The following is a 12,533-nucleotide window of genomic DNA, read 5'->3' on the forward strand; positions in this document are numbered from 1 at the left end:
AATGTTAATTTGTTAAAAGCATGATCAAACATCAAATGTATTTATATTTAGGTCATATCTAAATATTTTAAAAAAATGATAAACACATATATAAAAAAACAATGATTTAGAAGTTTCTTAACTCCCGCTATAAAGAAAGAAATTAATATCGACTGTAAATTCAATCTCATAGCCAATGAATCAAAACTTTAAAATATGCTTAAAACTTTCGTCTAAAAATATCCGATAAGTTTGGAAGTGCAATTGTATAAATACAATTGTCAACTCCATCATGCAATTTATAGTAAAATATGAAAAGCTCAAAAGAAAGCACAATTAAGCAATGTTTAACTTTAGAAACCTATAGATTTATTTCTAAAAATCACCCACAAGTTCAAATATGCTAGATAATTAGATTGAAATCTGAAATTTCAACTTCGAAATAAATTTTCCCACAAACTATTTCACGAACTGTTTACCTTTAGAAACCTATATATTTATTTCAAAAAATCACCCACAAGGTCAAATATGCTAGATAACTAGATTGAATCTGAATTTTCAACTTTCAAATAAATTTTTCCTCAAACTATTTCATAAAATTGGGCAATTAATTGTGAGTTCATAAGCCGTTATAGCTAGAAATTTCTAGCCTTTTATACAACTTTTATATTAAGAAATGAGACCACAAATTAAAAATAACAACATTCTCTGGGCAAAGTGATGACATGATGCATGATAAGATAATATTTTTTTAGGTGTAATTCGACATTTATATTGTGAAATTGACAATTTAAGAAAGAAAATATAAATAAAGGCAGTTATGTTGGTTAGGTTGATAAAAAAAGAAGCAATAAATGAAAGAGAGATAAGAGTATTTCGATATGTTAATAAAAAAAAAAAAAGGAGTGGCTTAGCCAAAATAGGGGTGAGAATAGAACTTACTTGGTGTTATGATGAAGATGAACATTAGAATTTAAAGATAAAAGACTATGGATGATAAGAAAAATTGCAAAAACATCTATTGTAATAACTAGTAAAGTAAATCAGGAAAATGTGTTTGATCATAATCATCTATGATTACATGCCACGCATTTACGTAGCCTGCCGTTCATTAGCAGTTATTACTCTAAACTCGGTTACAACTGCACTCATGAGATTCTAAGCCTCTATTTGTACCCTAACCTCATTAACAAACAATTACCACTTCCGAAGCCATTTGGCTACTCAAACGCCCATTGATATCCTTACTTTCTTGTTCTCCCCTCATTTCCGACACTTAGCCAAATTTTAAGATGGCCAAGCCTTTACTTGCTTCGTCAGTGAGCTCTGTTGACATTTCTCAACTACTTGTCGATGTCGATTCCATGTAGCCATCGATCATTCTTCTTCATAGATGCCAACATTCGTGTCACATAGTAGTTGCTGATTATCCAATAGCTTGAACGGCATTTTCATTGAGCAATCTTCCTTGATCGATCGCATTTTATTGCTCATCAAGAACTGTGTCGTACAGTTATTGAAAGCCACACGTCATGGTCATCGATAGACTAGTTTTGCAATTGTCGATAACTATACCTATCACATTAACCGAACTCAATTAAAAGAGTCAATTTAAAAGAGTTGGCTATGTCTTTTGTAAGCACTTCATCGAGGATCCATTGGTTTTCATGGGCCGTTATTCCCTTATTTATTCTCTAAAATACCTAAGATTTTTTAACTATAAATGCATGTCTTTTTCCAATGACAATAACTTTGATATCATAATCACTTAATAAGTGATTTAATCAAGAGAGTTATCTTTGAAATTCCTCCCCTCCCCCACCCCCACCCCCACGGATTTTTGCAATCTCTCTCTCACGCTTTCTCACGTGTTGAAATGCATCATGTCGAATCACGTCAGTCACGCATCACTTAAATCGAAATCTTTGCAAGTAGATTTTCTAAGTTTCCGTGAAGCCAGATGGCTATGGAAAAGTGATGAGCTTGCCTCGCCGCAAACGCCAACGTAAGCGCGACATAAGAATGAGGTCACTTCAGCATAGGCATTAGATGGTGGGGAGATGAGTTGTAGCTTTTTTCCAAGTAGGGTTTTGTGGGGTTATACGTATTGTGTAGTGTAGTGCAATCAGCAGCTTTCTTGCCTTTCCGGCCACGCACATACCAAATATGAATGCCGAAGCAAGCTTGGAAAGGCATCTTTGAAAACTCAGTATATATTTGAATGACGAGGGGGACAAAATTAATCACTCTACATGAATTCTTCTTAAACGATGGGATAGTTCGTACGAATCTTACAGTTTTTTAATTATAAGAGTAAACTAAGACGAACAAAAGATAGAGTCAAGTCTCGCATAATTCAACGGCTCTCGCCTTGTTGCGTGTGAACAATGCGATTGATGTAAGATATCGTCGATATTTCGGTACATTTGTAAGTGAAGGCACAAGCAAGCGAAACCCTAGACACCGCACGCGGTGGCGTATCGAAGCACAGGCTACTCCGCACGAAGGACAAGTCCAGCAATGTCTCTCGTTAACTTCAAACCCTAGTGAGGGTATGGATGCGCATGAAACGATAAAAACTTACGTGCGTTGGCCACCGCATGCACACGAAGAAGGGAGTGTGAATTGATTTGTCATCCGCGAAACTGTTACCGTACTGCGTAAGGAGTTTCTCGTGTTTATTGGGAGGAAAGGCAAATGTCGTTTTGCTTCGGTCTCTGCAGCTTTTATTCTGAGCAGTGAACATCAAACGCTTTACATTGGAAACGACAGCTCGTTTTGCAGGAAGATTTCCATGTTCAGATGGGGCAGAAGTCCCCCCCATTTAATTCGTGTCTCCTTCGGAGACCACGACCCGTTCATCCGTCGTCCCTTCGTTGTCGTCCCTTCGGTCCTAAAGTAACGTACCTCGTAAGATATTATATCACACATGCTTTCTCTCACCAAAAGAATTGCTAGTTCAGAGAAAGGACGTGGGAGTTCACTTAATCACATTGATAGGTCTAATGTAAGTGTATCTTTTTTTTTTTTTAATGCGGGTTATTGAAATTTTGTATTTTGATTGATCCTCATAAATACACGTAAACCGTCTCGTCCACGTGTATCGGATAAGACTCTATCTGTGGGAGCCGCTGGCGAAAGATCCCGAATATGAAACTTTTTACATAAAAATTTATTCTTCTTAGACAAAGGCATTCGTGTGGATGGCAGCTCAAGATCAACCTAATGAAAATCTTGTATTCCTTGAGGAACTTCTATCCTGTGGAAAAGGCTTATGGTTGAACTTTAACCTTAGCTTGTCGCGACTCCGAAACCACTCATATTGGAGCAAATGATAAGAGAATATTTTTTGTAATAAAAACCTAATATGTCTAATTATTTCCTTATTCCAGTATCAAAATTTGTCACGAATAATATGGACAAATTACGCTCTTCGTCATATCACCTTTGTTATACTATGATTAAGATTTCCACGGCAATAGTTACATACTTGAATGAGACTTGGGGAGTTGAACTCGGTCTGATTCGACGAAATTAATAATGCAGTCCAACCATGATGTCGATAGAAATGTTATAACTAGGTGGGAATGCCAAACAGACGTAAGCTAGATTTCATCACCGAACAAGAGGCTGCCGAAGCCACCTGCCAAAAGAATCAGAGTGACCCGTCTATCACGGCATATGACAGCAGCGACCGTCTCTCGCCAATCTCCTCCCACCTTGGACCATAGTCATTAATTGGGGTGGTGCCGGCAAGACCACATTGATTAACAGTGGCGGAACTTCGCGCGGCGACACGTGTCATGATTTCCGCATATTCCTAAAGAAAAATGGCGATCTCTCTTTTGTTCCAAATAATCAGTAATTTGGTTTTTGCTGCTGTTGGTTGTGATGATATATCGTCGCCAGCGAGTTCATGCTAATGTTAGTGAGGCAATTAACCGATTTTCCATGTATGTTAACCTCGTTAATCAAACGGGTCGAGCTTAATGTATCAAAACAAAGAACGAATTGAATAAAGTAACGAAAAATCGCACCTTGAATCGCGATACGATGTAAAGAGATATCAAGAAATAGTATCTCAATCATCTGCTCGAGAATTCCCGATTGCGAACCATTTTTAGCTTCATAATAAATTCGACCTTACTACTAAGAGATTCACGACGCTCTCAAAATCTTAATGTTAATAACTTCAAGATCATAATTTAACGTGATTAACGACAGATTCCTAACTCGAATGCCCACAAGTTAGCTCTAGAGCACAAGGAGCCATTACAGGGCAACAAAATTGACTCCAAGGTACCCCCCATCTCGTGTTGTCCACCTTGTCTTCCGTCGTTCTTTGTCCCTGTCCTCGTCTTTTCCTTTCTGTTCATTTTCTGTCGTGTCATTTTCCTTTGTTCCCCGTGTAGGTGGAAATCGAAAGGAAATTTACTTGACGGAAAGAAACAAGCCAAGGACGATAAAAGAGGACATAGAGGACATACGCCACGTGGAATTATATCGATATACGAAATTATATATGTTGGGTCATCTCAAATTATGATATTTCTGTCGACTACTAGCGTGATTTCTCATAGTAGTGTGGATAGAACAAATTCAATCTCGCTCGCATGATTTTCTCAAATCTTATCGGTTTCGAGCTAGTCGCATCCGTATTTCCATCAGATTTGAAATTCTCTTATTAATTTTATCTAGAGTTTGAATCGTAACATTCGAATTACTCACAATATTTCCTTATCCTTATCCTTATCCTTATCCTATTTGAACTATATTGCCTCGTTTTATTACAAGTTTTGTTGAGACTTAATCGATTGTAATAAGAGAAAATGAGCTAATTCAATAATATCATGTTGGCATGTTACATGGCATGGTAATGGCGGCCGCACACAGTCGAATGTTCTTTCGAGCAAATGAAATGCTTGTTTCACCGGACTTAAAAAAAAAAAAGCAGCTTCCGACCAAAATGCGATGGCAAGATCGGCTCAAAAGATCATTAAAAAACCCAGCTTTACAGTTACCAACACGCAGCTGAATCCCCAACTCGACACATATATCGGCACCCCTTCGCTATTTTATTACAAGTTGAGTGGAACTTTCGATGGGCAGCTTTTACTGTCTCCGTCCGTACTTTCTTCTCTTTGGTAAAGGAATGTCTGGTGTTGGGAACTGAATTCGAGGATGTTTTTTGCTTAGTCTTGCAATTTGGGGCAAAAGGGTTCGTTCTTTCTATTTTCTGTTCTCGGGATTTGACGCAGTTGCAGAGTTTCGGCTCCTCCTTTTAAGTAAAGGCGCAAAAAACACAAGCTTTTTGGCTCTTACCCGTGTGCGTAACTTCATTTGAGAAGTGAGAAAGGTAAGCTCTAATGATTACTCCGTTGATTCGCGAAACCTTGCGTTGCTTTGCTCTCGTTGTGTTCATATTCTCCGGGAACTCCGAGAACCAAAGGTTGTTTTCGGAGCTGCTAATTCGAATGCACAGTTCGAAAATTTCCTCTGCAATACTGTAAGGAGCTGATCAATATGGGTCACTTTGCTTTCCTGCTAACTTTACGATTTGGGTGGTTTCTTTCCTTTTGGTTCTGTTTAACTGGCGAGTTTGAAGCGATTAGCTGAATTTGGTGGGCTCCTTTCTTGAATTTGCGTTGTTGCGCACCGTCCAACTCTTCTCATTGATCGAGCAAAGTCAAGGAAAAGGGCAATGGGGTTTTAGTTGTTTTCGCTTGTTTGGATTGGGCGTGATTGGAGACGCTTTACTCGCAAGTGTTGCTGAAAATTGGGCTTGGGTTGCCTCCGTTTCTTTCCTTATAAGACACCATCAAGAATGCTGATTCTTCTTGGACTTGACTTCTTTTGCTTTCACATTTTGCTTGTGATGAAGCTTTAATTGCTGAGGAATGGGTGGCTTGTGGTGAATTTGGTCATGCTTCTGGTTCAAGTTGGGAGTCACGTATAACTATCATACCTCATGCCTTTCTTGTGATCTTTTGCTACTGTACGAGTTCTTTTTGTTTCTTTTTTCCAGGTTTTTAGCTATATTTAGCGAACGAATTCAATGTCCAGACATTGCTGGAAGTGTTGACCAATCATTTGAACTATTGAGACAGGAAAGGTGAGATATGTGTGTGTGTGTGTGTGTGTGTGAGAGAGAGAGAGAGAGAGAGAGTCTAATTTGGAGTCGGTGGACTCTTCTCGTGAGTAGCTGTTGTTTATGCCTGAATTTTTTTTTTTCCCTTTTTGGTGATAGATAACCTACTACTTCTGCTTTAATGGTTGGAGAATTAATTGCCTCATCTTCTTGGCTTGCTTACTGTATATTGTTCATTTTCTTCTGAGGCTCACAATTTATTTAGCTTATGAAGTGATTCTGGTAGCGATCCTCTTGCATCTACAATAACATGCAGATACTTGTAAATGCCTTGGTACATGCGTTTCTGAGATTATGAATATATTGAATTGACAGTTGAATAAGTCTCAGAAAGATGGGATGCCTGGTCTCTACGCCAAAAGATTCTGGTGGTAACAGAAGGATTCCCGGAAACATTGGCGAAATTTCTGTCTATGTCCCTGGCCTACGAATCCCTAAATCCGTTGATTTTTCTCAGTCGCTTGGGAACCACTTGTCCAGAAACTTGGTTGAACGGTTATCTGCCCTCAGGACTCGCATAGTTGTGATGGCTGGTCAGGAAGCTCCAACAATCACAAGAACAAGGAGAAAAAGTGCCACGCAGCATGGTAAGTTGTGGCAAATTCATAGCTAGCTTGGCTTGATTATTAGTTACTACGAGCCAAATGTTTTATATGTGAATGAATTGGCTACAGGAGGTTCAACATTGGCTGATCTTCTGCAGGCTCTTGAAGATTACTTGCCTGTTCTTCTGGGAATAGTTAAAGACGGTAAATCATGTCTTTTTTATTTTCTGTACTGTATGTTACACGATGAAGAATCTAAATCTTTGCTGTCAATGGTGGTGAAGGGAGCCCATTACAACACAAGGTGTCATTTGTTTGGATAAATCAGGAGGATGACGCAGAGGTAGGAGAATAACACGCTCTTTTTCTTGTTTTTTCTTCGTGTTGGTTATAGCTTATACATGATCTTGGTTTCTTTTTCAGGAAACAGCCATATCTAATGCCTGGTACGAGGTTCTGTCAGTGCTACACTTGATGGCAATGCTAGCATTATCTCAGGCCAACTTACTGCTCCTTCCAAGAACATCTGCTGATGGTTACCAGGCCAAAGTTTCAGAAGGTAGGTCTTTTAAGAAGCCTTCCTCTTCCGTCACGCATCACATCCTCTAGAGGAATTAAATAATAAGGCACCTTAAATTGGAAGTTTAGGAAAGGATCAGCTAATCAAGATTGAGAAGATAGGTTAAGTTTGCAAACTGATCTAGATAAGCTGACCATTAACTAGCTTTCAATGTGTTCTTATGATAGTTTTTTTTTTTTTTTTTGGTAAGGTTGTTCTTATGATAGTTGGTGCTTCAGAAAATCATGAATTGATGTGTGGGTTTTGGATGGAAATATTTGTTGGAGGATACTATCCATATTCTTTCCCCATGTTATGGAATGGCATGAGACAGTCATGGCCTCACATTAAAGGCACTTATGCAATCAGAAGTGCATTTGCAAAAGTGATCTAGCAAATTTCCAACCTTCAAGCTGTTCACCTGCTAGAATTCTTGACAGCCCCCTGCTTTTGCATGAAAAGAACGATAATTGTTGATATTCGGACTTGATGACATCTTATCGGAAGTAGTAGTATAAATTCATCATGGCTGTCAATCTAATCCATTTTTTGCTGCGACAGTTATGAATTTTGGAGCAAAATTGCATGATTGATTAAATGAGAAGCTAGATGATTGAGACGAGTGTGAAATGCATCAGGTTACCGGACAAGAAAGAGTATAGTTGTGTAATTGAAAGAGGAAGGTCAGCAGTACAGAAAAGGCCATTGTATCGAAGTAGAAGGTAAAAGAAGAAACTTGATGTCTATAATGCAAATCAATAGTAACTCTTAGAACTTGGATTAACAGATTGGTACTAGAGTGAACGATAGAATGAAATCCTTTGATGTTTCGTTCCTAATATGACTGCTGCTCTGTGCACCTCTGCTCAAGATATATTCGTCCAGTAGCTCTGATCTTGTTTTTGGTTGTATCATCTCTCTCTCTCTCTCTCTCTCTCAACAGGAAACAGGCGAGCTTCCGTTGACATATTCTTGAAGGCAGCGGGGTATCTGGACTGTGCTGTTCGGCATGTCCTACCACAGTTATCGGCTGAACTCAGGTTTGCTATATCTGTGATATTGTCATGACATGTTTATGCTGGAAGTACAATTCATCTTGTAATTCCCTTTTTGTATCATATTTATAGGAGAGAATTACCAGTAGACCTTGCAGAAGGGGTTCTTCGAGCACTTTGCCTCCAAGCACTGGGGCAGGTACTCTTCTTATATTGTATATAGCAATTGATAAACCATTAGGCTAATTGTGTCTCTTCCAAACTCATTTGTTAATCAGTGCTTCTACAAAGAAAACCAGGTCGATACACAACAGGTGTAACATTACTTTAAGACCCAAACAAATTGTTGGAGATACTTTTTTTAAGACTTTCTTCTAAATTTACCTATGTCTTCTGCGCGATTTTCTTTAACTTGTCGTATATTGAAGGAAGATGGAGGGATTAAATCATGCTTAATATGAAAATCCAAACAAGAATCACTTTCTCTCTATATTCTTGATCCTTTTAAGATTTTCCTTTGAGCTTCCGAATTATTAGTTAACTTCTGGAGAATTCAGTGAGGAACTAATCTTTTTGATGTTTTGAGAGTTGGTACAATCACATGTTATTCCTACTGATGTTCTACATTTTTATTTTTAATGATATTTGTTGAAGCAATTTGAAATCCATTCTGGAAACTGAATTTTCCGTTCTTTTGAAGTTCATTTAATAGTTTCTCCCACACTAATGATAGTTGGGGATTTGCTCTCCGATGTTTGGTGTAGGGTGCAGATGTCCAACTTGGAATGGCAATCGAGAGCACAAAAGCCACCCTGGCAGTCAAACGTAGGCTTGCTTGTGAGATCGTAAAGTACTGGCAGCAGGTATATGTCAAATCCCGTCTTATAATATTTGACCACGCGTCACCCATGAATCTGAGATAAGACTCAGATTTACGGTGGATGGTCAAAATGTTTTGCACTCCGTTCAATATTTATTGGCTTGGATAAGGTTTCTCTGATTTTCATGTTGGAGCTCCTCTTTCAGTGCAGTTCAAAACGTCTCACTCACTATGGCTGGAAAAGAAAAAAATGTCTAGGAACAATTAATCTAATGTATTGCATCGTTTGGTTTGTTCTTGCTTGGAGTACTTTTATTCATCTTCTCTAGAGTAGTTCTGTGGTGAATCACTTGAGCATCTCCATGCATAGTGAGATGTGTCCACAGCATCCTGGTAGCGTGGTACAAGTGAAGTGGAACAGCAAAGACTCCCTTATCGTTCTTTTTCAGAGTCTGAACTTGAATAATGGAAATGCAATTAGTTATTTAAGCACTTCAACAACAATGAATCGTGTAATATGCTGTTGAAGTCCTATATGAAAGGTACCATCATTTCTAATTCTACATACGTATGGAGTGTGGACATTCATGTACAAGAGTATTAATCCATAAGCTTCATATGCATTTGTACATATTAGTAGTGTGTATATTAATTTGTGTTGTCCGCCATAATATGTAAATGCATTTCTATATCCTTATTATGTTAGTGAGTATCAAGAAAACAAGAAAAATAGGTCTGCATTGGTAGATCATTCATGCATTCAGCCTTTCGCTGGTCATCTTTTTAGATAGGTTGTTTCCTCCATGTATTTATTGGCATATGCGACTATGTAACAACAACCTTGGCAACACGTGTGTCTATAATCCTATTGGCAACTGTTGATGTACCTTGAGGGACCTGGTGTTTTAATTCATGTGTTTGCAGAATTCCTTAAAAACCTAGTTCATACCGTATAAGTTTTTCCTACTCTCATGCCACGTTACCTATGTCCTATTAAACTAACTTCTTTGTTGTTAGTCTTTAATGGGGAATTGATTGTTCTGCACATCTTCCTTTATAGGCTCAAGATAACCTAATGAACCTTCCTTTGACAAATGGTTGGGCAGAAAAGCATCGTCTTTACGTGAAGTGGAAATATAATGAAGCGAAGGTATGACGTGATGTATCATTCCCTGTTTACTTTTCTCCCTAGCTCAGGTTATGTTTGCAGAACTTCTAAATGTAATTGCTTCATTTGTGGTCTCTTTATCATTCTTGAAAGACGACATGATATTTAGGTTTGCATATCTGATCAACTCTGCACGGTGATTGGCAACATGTAATCTGTACACTGAAGAATTTATCAAGAGAGAGAAACCGAAGTCCTGGATGGAAAATTTTCTTCTGGATTGTGGATGATAAGCTAATTATCAACTTCTAAATTGCATTTTTTTCACATTATACTGATGACTGTCTGATTATTGTGGTTTGAGTGAGTTACTTATGACAATAGAGATGTCATACTTGATCTGCTATCAAACTAAAGGCGAATCTTTTGATCGCATGGAGAAGTGAGGATTCTGGTTGTATTCATGGCATTTTTGACAGTTTAACCGAATTAAAAATAGCAATGGAAGAAGTTGGATCCAAAGAATGATTTGGCTTATGATTACTCTTTGAAGAGGATTAATGTTCCAATATCATACAAATGGCAGAAAGAAACTTAAATTCCCTTTCCAATATTTTGTCCTTGGCCTGTTGAACTAGTCACACTTCTCATGTAGAAATTTCAACTCCTATTCGATTCTTCTTATGAAAAACCATTGATGCAGAATGGAAGGATGTAACCAGGCCATATCTACTGTATGAGTGGACAGACCAGACAAGCGTGTTTTGTTTGCTACAATAGCAGCACTAGAAATATTTAATGGGAAATGTAAGATATCAGAATTCCAAATATGGAAGTAATTATTCTATGAAGACTTGCTTGCCATCACTAAATTGAGGAGTCACAGGGCTAAAATCCCCCTACAGCATGTACTGGTTTTTAGTGTAGTTGGTAAAATGATTGCTTATATCACATTTGTGCATCAGCAATACAGTGAGACTATTCCTAAAATCTTTTCAATCAGGCTGCAGCATATTATTACCATGGATTGATTCTGGATGAGGGAAACACAGAGAAGTCTCATGGAATGGCAGTAGCTGCTTTACAAGCGGCAGATGAATATCTGAAAGAAAGCAAGAAGGTCTCAGAGGCATTTAATGCGACGACTCCTCTTTCAAGGTAATCTGGTTAAGCATTTTACCTTTTCCTTTCAATGCATTAGCTAGTTTTAGTTGATTGGCTTGCCAATATATAAATTTTCTTATGGATGTAATTTACTGCGAACTTTTACCCCTTTTTTTTTTTTGCCTCGAACCGAATAAATTGATATGGTATAGACCACACAGATGTCCTCATATGCTTCAGTAGTACAGGAAAGATGCGTTTTTAGGCAAATTAATCTTCTTTTTCTTTCCAGGGCAAGCAGATATGAGTTAGTGCACAGTAGAGAATTTTGATTTCCCTTGCTAGAGAGGTAGACCTTGTATCTGCTACTTGAAGATAGTTTTCGACTTGCTTCTTGGTTATTATCTCCCTGCAGAGTGGAGATTCTCATGAATAAAGTGCATTATGTCTGCAAAGAAACGGAGAACTCATTCTCCCGTCATGCTGACATTCTCTGCTTGCAGGAACCCACCGCCTTGGGGAACCATGAAGTTTCTCTGTGAAAAAGTTCCAAAAGATACTTCGAGCAAGGTTCGGATAAACCGCGATCTCTACACTTACGAAAAGTAAGATTCAATACCGACTTAAGACTAAATCTGAGTTTGCATATCTACTCAATTCTAATAAAAGCAGCAGGTGAATGATTTCACTAGTGACTTTCCTCATGTGATTCACGACAGGGTCATGGAGACTGCACCTACATTGCCTGACTTCGCCTTGGCCTTGAAACCTGACGATTATCAACTCCCTCCTGTGGATAACTGCTGGGACGAGAATAACGTTAATGGGGGGCACTTAGGCCCTGGCCAACAACCCGAGCGACAGAAGATGATGTAGCATTTAAATCTTGGAAAATACATGGGGCACACATTCATGGAAATCCTCATTTATAGGAAAGTCGGTTCTGGTCTCCCCAGTTTTCCCTCTGTGCCGGTTTGTTTCTCCGTGTCGCCATGATCCACTCTCATGATAGAGCTCTCTGTACAAGCGACTGTTGTGTGCAATTCCTCCCTTGTTGAAATAAAATGGTTTTCCTTTGAAGGCTTTGAATAAAAAGGTTTACAGGGTTATGCTTGCCATACGCTCCTGTGCCTCCGTTTTGCTACACGATGTCCATTGGTGCTCCCTTTTCTTTCTGATTACGTGGACTACTAATTCTCTTCTCCATTTATCACAATAGACATGGAAAAATCAACCAAAAAACAACCTTTGACCGTCTTAGGTTTTTTTTTTCCC

The 12,533-nt window shown here is 38.4% G+C and overlaps 1 protein-coding gene across 7 annotated transcripts; it reads left to right on the plus strand.

Annotated features, from left to right (window-relative positions):
- Positions 1 to 4,882: 4,882 nt before the first annotated feature.
- On the plus strand, positions 4,883 to 12,374 carry LOC115757250. Of its 7 annotated transcripts, none has more exons than XM_048282460.1 (12): positions 4,883 to 5,063; positions 6,443 to 6,714; positions 6,802 to 6,876; positions 6,957 to 7,015; positions 7,096 to 7,231; positions 8,175 to 8,271; positions 8,359 to 8,425; positions 8,991 to 9,089; positions 10,107 to 10,196; positions 11,158 to 11,312; positions 11,762 to 11,863; positions 11,978 to 12,374. In XM_048282460.1, the coding sequence occupies exons 2-12, from the start codon at positions 6,462 to 6,464 to the stop codon at positions 12,132 to 12,134; spliced, it is 1,290 nt and encodes a 429-aa protein (XP_048138417.1). In that variant the 5' UTR covers positions 4,883 to 5,063; positions 6,443 to 6,461; the 3' UTR covers positions 12,135 to 12,374. The 7 variants fall into 7 exon arrangements, with proteins under 7 accessions (XP_048138417.1, XP_030553268.1, XP_048138419.1 ...); XM_030697408.2 differs by lacking the exon at positions 4,883 to 5,063 and adding an exon at positions 5,070 to 5,335; XM_048282453.1 differs by lacking the exon at positions 4,883 to 5,063 and adding an exon at positions 5,338 to 5,428.
- Positions 12,375 to 12,533: the final 159 nt, after the last annotated feature.

Source organism: Rhodamnia argentea, chromosome 1 (assembly GCF_020921035.1).
Source record: "Rhodamnia argentea isolate NSW1041297 chromosome 1, ASM2092103v1, whole genome shotgun sequence".
NCBI lineage: Eukaryota > Viridiplantae > Streptophyta > Magnoliopsida > Myrtales > Myrtaceae > Rhodamnia > Rhodamnia argentea.